Source organism: Sorex araneus, chromosome 3 (assembly GCF_027595985.1).
Source record: "Sorex araneus isolate mSorAra2 chromosome 3, mSorAra2.pri, whole genome shotgun sequence".
Classification (NCBI taxonomy): domain Eukaryota; kingdom Metazoa; phylum Chordata; class Mammalia; order Eulipotyphla; family Soricidae; genus Sorex; species Sorex araneus.
Window position 1 is genome coordinate 117179454 of NC_073304.1, and position 13173 is coordinate 117192626.

Sequence of the window (13173 nt, forward strand, 5' to 3'; positions counted from 1 at the left end):
TCAGGGCTAGGACAAATGGAGACGTTACTGAGACCGCTCGAGAAATTCGACGATCAATGGGATGATGATGATGATGATGATGATGATGATGATGATCTACTGATACCAGTAGATATCAGTATCTTGAGGTTTTTTTTTCCTGGGGGGCTTTTGGGGTCATACCCAGTGATGCCAGGGGTTACTTCTAGCTCTACACTCAGAAATCACTCCTGGAAGTGCTCAGGGACCATATGGATACCGGAGATTAAACCCTTGCTGCAAGGCAAACAGCCTACCCATTATGCTATGGCTCTAGCCCCAGTCGATAGCAGTATTATCCTCCCTTTATTATTCAGAAATGTTTGAATTTAAAAAAATAAAAGGTTTATTTTCTAATGAAACTGAGGTGCACAAAGACTAGATAATTCATCCAAGTATCTTTTATTTACTTGGTAAAACCAGAACACAACCCAAGGACTCTGCCTTTCTTAAACATTATACACATCGCCTTAGGATGGTTTCAAAGAATCCCCAGCCCTTACCATAACCCACTGAACTCAGTGACTAACAAATACAACTAGCCCACAATCAGGCAAGATACTTAATGCAATTCTAATGATCCCCAGGGTCCAATGTGTACAAAAGTCATCACGATTTTTTTAATCACCTCTCTTTTAAAAATCAGAGTCACACACTGGTGGTGGGATTGTTGTTAAAATAATATACACCTAAAATTCAACTATCAATAACTTCATATGTCATGGTTTTTTAAATAAAAATTTATTTTAAAAATTCAGAGTGAAAGAGGGGCTGTGTCATATTCTGTCCAGAGGCACAGGCGCAGCCTGGGATGCTGGGAGTGAACCTTGCCCACTCATGCCAGGCGTACACTCACCCCGGGACCCATATTCCTGGCCCAGGACCTTTTTATAATTTTTTGGTTTAGGGCCCACAATCAGTGCCGCCTGAGGGCTCAGTTCCTGGCTCCTGCTTGCGGGTAGTTTGCAGCAGTGCTCAGGGAACCACACAATGCAGAGATGGACCCTGAGCCACAAGACACAGAGCATGCGCTTCAGCCCTTTGAACTATCTCTCGCTGGGGTGCGAGGGCCAACCCAAGAACAGCTCAAGATCTCTACCAGACGTGGCGCCAAGGCAAAGGAAGTCAAAGTGCAACATGCATATAAGTAAAAAGGCAGAAGAGAGATAGTACAGGGATCCAGGCACTGCTTGCCTGTAGCTGACCCTGATTTGATCCCTGGCACTGCATATGGTGCCCTGAGCACTGGCAGGATGGTCCCTGGGTATAGAGACAGGAATAACCCATGGATATGGCCCAACCACCAAAAAAGGAAAAATTAAAAATAAATGAAGAGAGTGAACTAAGACAATAAACAAAAAAGTCTTCCAAGAAACATATTCTGCTTAGCCCTGGAAGAGTGACTGTAGATACCATTCTGGCCGAAGGGAACTTGACTTTGGACATTGTTGCCTTTCTTAATATTCTCATGGCCTGTGCCACTGTAGCACTTCTTTATTTTTGAGACAAAAAGCTATCTATCATAAGGAAAAAAAAAAATACCCCTATTCCATATAACCAAATAAGGCCATGAGGGAGGACTTAAGGATCATCATAATTGCTAATTTCTTTCTTAAAAGAGACAGCGCTATTAACAGAGTGGGAGACTAACACCCAAGAATTGTAGAAACAACTACCAGGAGGTTGACTCCATGGCTTGGAGGCTGGCCTCACATTCTGGGGAAAGGGCAACTCAGAGAAGCGATCACCAACTATACTGTAGTCGAAGGCCATGTGGGAGAAGGGAGTTGCGGGCTGAATGAGGGCTAGAGACTGAGCACAGTGGCCACTCAACACCTTTATTGCAAACCACAATAGCTAATTAGAGGGAGAGAACAGAAGGGAATGCCCTGCCACAGTGACAGGGTGGGGTGGGGGGAGATGGGACTGGGGAGGATGGGAGGGATGCTGGGTTTACTGGTGGTGGAGTATGGGCACTGGTGAAGGGATGGGTTCCCGAACTTTGTATGAGGGAAGCATAAGCACAAATGTGTATAAATCTGTAACTGTACCCTCATGGTGATTCATTAATTAAAAATAAATAAATTTATTATAAATTAAAAAAAAAGAGACAGCGCTATATGCAATAGCCAAAATATGGAAGCAATCCAAATGCCCATGAACAGATGATGGGATAAAGAAACCCTGGTACATATTCACTATGGGATACTATGCAGCGCTAAGGAAAGATAAGGCATGCACTTTGCTGCAGTATGAATGGATTTGGAGAGTGTCGTGTGGAGTGAAACCAGCCCAAGGGAGAGAGACACATACAGCATGATCTCTCTCACATGTGGGATATAAAGACACCTCCTAGGGAGTATCAGATGCCCATAGTGAGAGAAACAAAGGCAGGAGAACTGGGTGTCAGCAGACACTGGAGCCGGGGAGAGGGGCAACATTAGGACAATGTGGGGAATGGGGAGTGTCTGCCAGAGAGTCAGGCTGGGGGGCAGGAGGGAAACTGGGGACATCAGTGGAGTGGAGTGGACACTAGTGTAGGGGTCGGTGTTAGAACAATATACACCTAAGCTCAATCCTAACTATCTTTGTAACTGTAATTCATGGTGATTCAACAGAGAGAGAGAGAGAGAGAGAGAGAGAATGGGAGGAAGGAAGAAGAAACAATGTTTCTGAGGAAAAAACAAAATATTTTCTATGCCTCCTCTATCCACCTGCAGTCCTCCTCCAATGCCAGGAGCCAAAGTGTCAGTATAGCCTGACCTGCAATTAAGGATCCAACCCTTTTTTGGAAAAATGTCCTTACATTAAGAAATTAACCTCTTCTCAGGAAAATATTAGAACACACTGTGTAAAGTTTCTGAGCACTGCCTAAGATAACTGTCATGTGCCCCCTTTTAGGGTTTGCACCCTGTGTCACTGAAAATGTGCATGTATTGTTACTTCCCCATTTTGCCTACTTCCTCATGTAATCAATTATAAAAAACTAGCTTGAGAGAAATAAAGAGCCTCTGCTTGCTTGCTTGATCAAAGCCTTGTCTCACTCCCATTCTTCTCTCTCTCTTTTACCACTCTCGCACCCTCTTCCAGTTACCCACGTTGACTAGTCCCACGGGACGGGACACTCCAATGCACACTCACATGCACGTGCGCACGCGCTCAAGCACGTGCACGCGCGCACGCACACACACACACACACACCCCTTTTCTTAGCTAGCTATAACAGATATTTCTCTCATACACTTGGGGAACAGATATATCACAAACATGGTAAAATTCTAGCTTAGAAATTTTAAAAAGCTGCAAGAACACTACGAAACAGTCTCAGGCCTTGCCCTGCTCCAGCCAGCCATGGTTATTGAAATTTCAGACAACTGGAAAAAAAAATTTTTTTTAAGTTATCTTAATTAAAAGGAATTCAGTGGCTGGAGAGCTAGTGCAGCAGGTCAGGTGCTTACCCTGCATGCGGCAGACCTGGCAGATCGCACGCTAGAAATGGTCCTCTCAGCACAGCCAGCAGTGACCTCTGAACACAGAGCCAGGAGTAAACCCTGAGCAGGGCTGGGTGTGACCCTAAACCAAATCCTCCCAAATCAATTTCATTTTAAAAGGAATTCTTAGGATCCTAAGTGTATTAATTAAAAATACATGTGATTAGCAATGAATCATTTAGCTGAGGTTATGTCACTGTCATGTTACACAGAATCAATAAGAATAGAGTGAAAAAACATCAAACATTCATTGAACTCAAGGAATCCAATTAATTGTGTGTATAGGGGGGAAAAGAGATCAAAGGGCAGATGGATGAATCCAATACTTACTGTCTGCGCAGATCTGTTAATTTAGAAGTCAGAGCAGAAATTTCTCCAAGAGAACGCATGATGTCGTCCCTCTCTTTTGGATCATCACATAATTCCGCTATTTTCCGAGCTTCAGTCAAAGCTCCTCGAATCTGTTCTTCCCCTTCTGGCCCACCGTTTGGATCTGCAAGCCAGTTCTACACACGGAAATAGGAGCCACACGTTATCATAATGAACACAGTCAGCAAAAATGTTCTGAACTAATCACAAGACACACCAGTAACAGTTTCTTATAATGTTGGTCCTTACTACTGCACAAGCTTCTTAGCTCAGGTGAAAAATACAATCATTCATCTTTTTTTTCTTTTTATTGGTTGAAGGGGATCAAACCCAGGGCCTCAGGAATGCCAGGGAAGCACTCTATTGCTGAGTCACATCTACAATTGCTCACCCTTTAAAAACACAGGGCTTTTTTTTTAATTCCCATTAGAGACCTTATCAGAAGTTTCATCTCATCATGAGTACATCAGACCTTATTCAATTCTTTGTTTCTCGACTATTCGCATTATTTTGTGAAGCGTTTGAAAAGCATTTCACACGCAATGCCATCAGAAAACCTGAACCTATTAACATTATTAGTACCAGAGAAGAGTTGTCAAATCTGAGATTGAATTAAAAAAAAAGTTTTACTACAACGGTCAACTAGAACTAAAAGTAGGATTTGCCTGGTTACTCAGGGGCTTGCTTTGGCCTCACTGAAGCAAAATTTATAACGGTATTTTAAAATACAAATAAACGGTTGGCGCCTGTGTTGTGGGGGACAATGGCGACCTGAGCAACAGATACGACGGGCCGGAGTGCTTCTCCCATCCCTCCCACCGCTGCTACCTGGGCGGAGTCGATCTTCTTCGCAATGCTCTGCTTGGAGTTTGTCATGGCTTCCAGCTTGCGGGCTGCATTCTCCACCTTCGCCGTGAGCACGTCCAGCCCCTGGGACACCTGCTGGGCTTTCTGCATGGCCACGGGGGAGGCTCCTTGTCCTCTACTCAAAACAGACAGACGCTGTCATTACACTCTCGATGATGTGTCACAGCAAGAGAGTACCAAGAGCACAAAAATGACACTTAACATGCTCTTTTCTGCGCCATCCGAGGCAAGTCTTAAAGAGCCCAAAGAAGCACAAGAGAGAAACAAAGCAAGAAGCCCAACCCGCCTACTTGCTCTGCATGTTTCAAAGCACTTATTAGCTTCATGGGGCCATGGCATCACTCCACAGGCCGAGTTTTGATCATAAAGATTCTCCACTGGGTGGCGATTACATAACCAAACCAAAGCTTCACGGGGCAGATGTGAGCGTGTTCTTAGTGCCACAAAGGGTTTTGTTACCATAGAAATGTGTCCTTTAGAAACAAACAGCCCCGCAGATGATCTTATTCACGGGCAAATGCACACTGAAAATGTCTCAGGAGGCTGCACAATAGCGTTACTGAAAGCATGTTACTCTAGGACCAAGAAGCTCCGTGTTCAAATCCTGGCTCCCGGGACTGGTAAAGCCCTGGTTATGATGCCCACCCTCCTAGGCTTTAGTTTTCTGTCCAATAAAGTAAGAAGTGGTAGGTAAAATATCTGTCGGCTTATTCAAGTGCTTCATGCAAAAGAACATGCTTGGAAGCAATTTGGCATAAAGCCACATATACAGCTATTACTACTATTGACTTCTATGATGATGATGGTGATGATAAAGAAGAACCCAATAACAACAATCTATCCTGTCGACTATAATCAGCTTTAAGTATCATGCCCAGTTAAAACTGAGGAGGGGCGAATACCTGGTAATAAGAAATCATTGTTTCACATCAGGTTCCTTAGGAACAAATTCAGCTAATCACTGCCATACTATGCTACAATTACAAAAATAATGATGGTGAGTTCACGGAAATTTCCTTTCCGTTTTGTAAGAGATCTTCCAAGCTATAGTCAAAAAATATTTGCCACATATATTTGTGGGATGGGGTCTTACCAGTGTTGCTGAGGGCTGACTGCTGGCTCTGTGCTCAGGGCTCTCTCCTGCTGGTACTCAGAGGACTACATGCAGCACTGGGCATTGAACTCGGGTCAGCTGAGTGCAAGGCAACTGTGTTACCTGCTGCACTATCTCCCAGTCCCCAAATTTTCCATATTTTCACAAGTTCAGAGTTTTTAAAATCTGATCAACTTTATTGATTGGGAGATGGAATTGCTGATCTTCCAAATCCAAACTTTGAATTTTAGGATGAACTAAAATTTAAAAAAGGACTCCAAAACTTTGCTTTTTTTAATAAGCAGTATGGAAATGCCTGTCCTATATCTAAGCCTTTAAAAATTCATCTCTATTTTTTATCTCCATCAAACATGAGATAATGAACTCTATGTCCAAGCATGTGAAAGTCACATACATTTGGGGGCGGGAGCGGGGTCAGATCTGCAGTGCTGGGGATTCAACCCTGGTCTCATGAATGCAAAGCAAAAGTGACAGCCTTTGAACCAGCCTCTTTTCCACCCACAGAAACACAAACTTACCACTTGTTCCTGAGGCCTCCCTTCTACACAGAAAAGGAATGACAGTCTTTTAGAAATCATACTCTTTGTAACTAAATTTGCTCTGATCCTTCAAATCGAGTAACTCAGGAAGAGAACACATTTTGGCATAAAAGTCCAACTGTGAAAAGTAAAAATATTTACAAGGTACATAACTTTTCACACAACAGTGAAGTTAATGAGTCCCGTGATGGGAAGAAATGGGATATATACTGACAGCCTAGAAATGCTTGTTTGGAAGTCTACTGCTGTGAAAATGATGACTTGGGTTCAGCCACTAAAACGTTAAGTACCTGGACAGAATATAAGGACGGGTGACGGGGAGAGAACTTTTTAGTCTTCCATTGTGAAAAATTATTGCAGTCTTCAGTGGGAAGCAGGCCTGCAGCCATGAGTCACTGCCTTGGTCTTTTCTCTCTCTGGATTAATGGCCAACACCATACAGCAATGACCTCATTCTCCTGCTCAAATTCATCTTTCCTAAACACATACAACTGTGTATTTGTGATTTCCAAGTGAAAACTGTCTACCACACTGTGAAAAGGCTGCAGACAAAGGAGCCAGCAGTGAGAAGTTAGAAGAGCCAAAATTCTTGTGAAACTGCACGGCATTTGTCTGAATAGGAACAGAACCTCTTTTTGTTCTTTCTGAAAAGTTTCTGTCATGCGCACGACAGAGGAAACTGCTGGGCCCAGAGCAAAGGGCCCAGCAAGGTCAATGGGATTGCACCGGTCTGTGTTGGTCCATCTTCCCTTTGAAACACTTTAGCTGAAGCCCCAGCACCATGAAGTCCATGACATTCTGCAGATCGTACACAATACTGCATGTTTATATGGATCGTTTTAGGGGAGATTAAGAATGCTCATCAGGTTACAGAAAATGAACTAGGGCAAAAAAAAAAGTTAAGAACCACTAATTCAGCTGCCAGAGATAGCCCAGGAAGCAGGGTACTTGCCCAATGAGATCTGGTTTGAATCCCAGCACCACCTATAGTCCCCTAAGTACCACCAGGGTCCCTCCTGAGCACACAGCCAGGCACAGGCCCTGAGCACCACTGTGTGTGTCCCCCTCCCCAAGATCCGCCTCAGAAAAGAACCACTACTTTAAGAAGTGTATTTGGCAGGGAGGACAGAAACACCAGGGATGTGACGGGGTGGACCAACCATCTTACAAGTATAAGGCCCTGGGTCCCATTCCTAGCAACACTTGGTCCTCTGAGCACTGCCAGCAGTGATGCCTGAACACAAAGATGAGAGTAGCTGCAGGGAACAACAGGTGTGCCACCCCCCCCCCACCAACACACACAGAAGTAGCTTTTATTGTTGTTGTTGTTGGAGGGGTCACTCAAGTCTATGGTGTCAATGGTAGATCAATGGTATATGGCATGTCAGAGGTGTTTCTGAGCCTGTTTGTATGGAAATTCCATATATCCCAATTATCTCAAGAGGTATTGGGACATTATGGAAGTAAAATTAAACTCTACTTCTACCTATACAGCTATCCCATCATACCTAAATTCTTCTGAATATCTGTTCTAAAAAATCCCTGGCCCAGAAAAACAATAATCTTTCAGAATTTCGCTAATTCACTGAGTTCTAATAAACCTATATTGTACTGAGTTTTCCCAATAGCATACTATCATATTCAGACTATGGGGGAGGTGGAGAGCTCTTAAAGTCAAGATTTGGGAGGGTAAAAAAATTATGAAACCAAATGAATAATAATAAAATAAAAAGGCAAAAGTTCTGAGCAATGGCCATCTTAGAGGAACTGATTAGCTTTCAAATTTCAGGGCCCTCACCAGCAGGACTAGGAAATGTGGGTGGGTGGGGGCATCTACTTGAGTGGAGAATTGTGCATGCCAAGGATCCAACTCCAGCCTCCCCCATGCAAAGCCCTTGAGTTATCTCTCCAGCCCCTAACGGACTTCTGTACATGGTAAGAAATAATTCCACTGTTGGACACTTTGCTTCTCTATAGCCATCCTTTATAACAGAGATCTGCCCATCTTCCCTGACTTGTCAGAAGCCTATGGCTAGTGATTTTTTTTCAAACTTTAGATCTACACATTACAAGCACAGCACAGAAAGGACAACCTCGTGTTCATCTCGAAACAATGACCAGACCAGGAAATCGGCGTGGCCTGTTCGCCAAGCACAGTGAGCAGAGCCTTGCTTGCCCACTCACTCTAGCAGGGAGCCCCGTCTCTCTCTGCCACCTCGTCCTGCTTGGGGAGACCACAAGCACTTTACCTGGCTCGGAGGTCAGCCACCTGATCAGTCATCTGCCCCAGCATTTTGCAAGTTCCGAGGATCTCCCTGCGCTCTTTGCCTGCGCAGAGCTCACCAACTTTCCCAGCTTCATCTAAGATCTGTCTGATGGCCTGCTCGCCGGCATCCCCTGGAAGGAAGAGAGATTCAATATCGACACTGTTGACATCTTAATTATTTAGAGAGAGGCTTTGCAGGTCATTTCCTTCGTGGAGGAACAGTTGATTTTTCAAAGACGGTGAATAATAGAACACAATCCACCCGATAGCCAACAGCCAAGCGGTGCCCTTTACAACCAGAGGCAGTGTTAAGGAACACCCTCGGAACTAGAGCCATCTGGAGATAAATAGCGGCTCACGGTATGAATATGGGTGATGAAAACAGGCTCCAACAATTTCATGGAACTTAGCATCTCTAACTCCCCTTAGGTTTTTCACATTCGTTACAATATTAATCTAAACCTGAATAAATATTAGATTAGAAAATCCATAAACCTTAGCTCAATAACCTATTTGGGTCTTAGCCGTCTGTCAGTCCACTTTGCTTTCTAATTCTTGCTGGCATTGTCATGTAATCTGCTTAATGAAGTGCTCTGTTGCTACAAAGGGCAACCTGCCCAACGGGAACTAGATGAGACTAGCTTTTATTCAAAATGATTAACTTTCAGGGAAAGGGGAACCAAGAAGTTGGCAACGTATGCCCAATTCAGCTCAGTCTCTGCCTTCCTGATGAGAGCTGACGGGCCCTGTTCCTCATCCTGTCAAGGAGCAGTCAGTCATCTGCCGGTCAGAACTGCCAGAGGGGGCCAGGTCTCCAAAGGCAGCAGGGTCAGCTCAGGAACATGACACTGGGACAGCTCTATCGTCTAATCTGGGGGAGGAGAGGGTTACCTGGGGAGGCGCCGGGGTCACGGAGCCACCCTTTGGCCTGGTTCAGTTTGGAGTCTATGGAGGCCAAGGCTCTCTTCATGGCTTCAGTGTCCTTGTAAAGAAAAGTGCCAGATTATTTTCTTTGCAAAAACTGAGATCCCATGATACAAAATAAGGCAGAAAAAGTCACAGCATTAAGATACAATTGCTCAAGTAGTCCTCCAACAGTCTTAAAAATAATCTCATCACACCATAATGCTTATTTCTGTCAAAATGCAGCATCTGCATGCAACTCTTTCATGAATTCCATTCTGGTCCCTGGTCTAGGTACCGCTAAGCTGCAAACACTGGGGGCATTGCTCAAGCCAAGAGATGTTTAGTGTTTCCAGCAGGAAAAAGCCCTGTTGTCACATGCCTCATTATCAGACTTTCCATCAGGCCCCATTCACCCATGGCAGCCCTGGCCAAGCCCTCCCAGCTTTGGGAAACCCTCATTAGCATGTGGTGCCACAAATCACAGTGCTTTTACATCTTGTTTTGAAATACACTGGATGATGTTCAACTATAATTAAGCTGAAAAACTCAAAATTACTAGTTGAATAAAAATGTTCAATGTACTAAATTACTAAGATGTAATGATGAGAAGAGCGTTTTCTGGCCCTCCTTGGCACTCCTCGATTCTTTTACCCACCGCCCCCACAACCTGGAAGAGGAGGCGGGGTAAAATAAGTAGGTCTCTGTTTATCATTTGCAGCCAGGATTCAGGAATATATAACAAATTCCCCAGAAAATAGCCAGGACTGAAACAACAAACTGATTTTTTAAATATGTAGATAGCTCAATAAAGTTTTTTAAATATAGAAAAACGCAGTAAACAAGTTAACAAATACCCCTGGATCCATTTTCACAATCAACAAACTGACAATCTTTTTTTTTTTTTTTACTCTGCAAGATCCAGTGTTTTCTATTTTTATTTACTTTTAGCTTATTAGAGTTTAGGTTGTATATGTACGATTGTGTCCACATTGGGGCTCCTGTTTAATACCTTAAAGTCTAACCCCCTTTCGCCATAGGAGAGTCTGAACAGACTCCTAGAGAGTCTGTTCATTAAGGCAGAGGCAACCTCTGAAATCGTCGACAATGTTCTAAATCCCAAACCTGGCTCAATTTACTGCCAAGTAGCTGAGCGAAGCAGGTGCTTTGCAGACGCTGTACCACCAATCTTCCACACGGGGGCACCAGGAGCCCCTCTGCTTGATTTAAACAAGCCCCAGCTTTAGCACTGATCTGCCCTGGGAGTGAGTGAACACAATTTAAAGCACAGAACTCTGCTTTAGAACCTGGTTCACCTCTAGTAAGCTAAGCTATCTAAGGCTCTGCACAGCACCGTCTTCTTAGCCACAGCAACTAAAGAGAAATGAATTGAAATACTTGGGGAGGGGGTGCAGGGAGCACAGTTTTATTATCAAGTTAGATTGATTGTGGTACCTGTGAGAGGATCTATTTAAAAATCCACTTAGAATTGCTGTAGACAAGTGGCATTTGGGTGGGGGGGGGCGGGTTTCTGGGTTACCCACCCAGCAATGCTCAGGGGTTATTCCTGGTTTTGAATTCAGGAATTACTCCTGGCAGTGCTCAGAAGACCATATGGGATGCCGGGGATCAAATCTGGGTCAGCTGCATGCAAGGCAAATGCCTTACAAATGCTATACTATGGTTAGGGTTAGGGTTAGGGTTAGGGTTAGGGTTAGGGTTAGGGTTAGGGTTAGGGTTACAAATGCTATACTATGACTCCAGCCCCAAAAGTAGGATTTTGTAAGTATTATGATTCTCGGATGATTTAAATATCTATTTAATATCCATCTTGTTCTACATCCATCTGTATAGAAAACCTTGACTTCAAAGTACAAGAAAAATCAAGTTCAGCCTAACTGCAAATTAGCAAGGCCCAAAACAATATTGTGGGGAGGGGAGGGGAGGTAAGGGGAGAGGAGGGACACAGCTAGCAGGGACTTAACCCAGGCTGGCTGCATGCAAGGCAAACCCTTACCTGATGTATTATCTCTCTGGCCCAAATTTCCACATACTTTTTTTTTTTTTATTTTGTGGGTATTTCTTTTGGGGTCACTTACCCAGCAATACTCAGGAATGATCCCTGCTTCTGCACTCAGGGATCACTCCTGGCAGTGCTCAGGGGACCATATGGATGCCAGGGATTGAATCTGGGTCAGCTGCATGAAAGGCAAATGCCCTGCCCATGGTACTTTCACTACAACCCCTACTTTATATATTTTTAAAACCCGATCTCAGGCAACTTCAGATCTAACACAAATTATAGCCTTTGTCCAGATACAGATATAAAAATAAGCCACAAGCTCTCATCAAGGAAGAACATGCACTGAAGGGAAATTACATCCCTACAAAAGTACTTAATTTTTAAAAGTCTGCCAGCAATAGTTTTCTAATGTATTTCCAACTTAAGAAAAAAATAGGGGGCTGGAGCAATAACACAGTAGGTAGGGCGTTTGCTTTGCACGAAGCCGACCCGGGTTCGATTCCCAGCATACCATATGGCCCCCTGAGCACCGCCAGGAGTGATTCCTGAGTGCAGAGCCAGGAGTAAACCCTGTGCATCGCCGGGTGTGACCCAAAAAGTGAAAAAAAAAAAAAAGAATTGGAACTAGGGCTCAAAGGGTAGGAGCATGGCTTGCACGTGCAAGGCCTGGCTCTATCCCAGTGCATCATGGCCTGCTGACCAATACCAGGAGTGGCCCTTGTGACCCCAGCACTGCTGGGCCCAAACAGTGCTGCAAACCAGACAAAGTATGACTGAGACACTAGTAGTGTGGCCCTCACTCTCTCAGCCATACACTCTGAAAATTATGAGGGAGGTCCCTGAAAAGAATCTGAGCCAGAGAGATAGTTCACTGGACGAGAGAATGCTGGTATGCAAAGGCCCAGATTCAATGTCCCCGCAGCACTGGGAGTGACACCCAGCAAGGAGTACCCCACCCCAATACTGCTGGGTGTGCCCCTCCCCCAAAACAAACACACTCATCTGCTATGTTTCAAAAGAAACTTTTTTTTTATTTTTGCTTGGGGACCACCCCCACCACCCCGTGGTACTCAGGGACCACGTGGTTCCAGAGATAAAACCTGGGTTCCCCACATGCAAAGCAGGGAGAAAATCCTTTGAGCTATATTCTGATCCTTCATTTCCTTCAAAAGGAAAGCACAGAAACAAACAAAAAAAAATCTCCAGGTTCTTTTCTAGCATAAAGGCTACCGGTGAGAAAAATAATGTTGATCATTTCCTGATCCTAATTGAGGATTTCCTGCATGTTAAGTTTTATCTTAGGCATTTTCCCCCTTCTTATTTCATTGAAATTCAAATTTAATGTAATTTAATTTATTAAATTCAGAAATAGGGGAGCAGACTTAGAAACTCAATTTGACCCCAGATATGTTGAAACCCAGCCTCATTATCCTGTAACAGATGAAACTCAAGAATTTTTTTTTCTTTTACCCAAAGAGAATTGGCAAAGAATCTAATAATCTTCCATAATAGTCAGCAAATTTCTGCTTTGTCAGTTCTGGCTTTGGTTAGAACCACTGAAAGTATGGTAAGTATGCTCAGAA

General features: G+C 43.9%; 1 protein-coding gene across 3 annotated transcripts in view; it reads right to left on the reverse strand.

Annotated features, from left to right (window-relative positions):
- Positions 1-13173, reverse strand: part of VCL (vinculin) — a 136056-nt gene that overhangs the window by 26361 nt on the left and 96522 nt on the right. For 2 of the 3 annotated variants that reach the window (XM_055131512.1, XM_055131511.1), the window contains exons 7-10: positions 9556-9646; positions 8648-8795; positions 4707-4860; positions 3840-4015 (exon numbers count right to left, since the gene is read on the reverse strand). In XM_055131512.1, the coding sequence (XP_054987487.1) occupies positions 3840-4015; positions 4707-4860; positions 8648-8795; positions 9556-9646 (569 nt within the window). Of the gene's footprint in view, positions 1-3839; positions 4016-4706; positions 4861-8647; positions 8796-9555; positions 9650-13173 lie in introns of all 3 variants that reach the window. The other variant, XM_055131510.1, reaches the window with a different exon arrangement.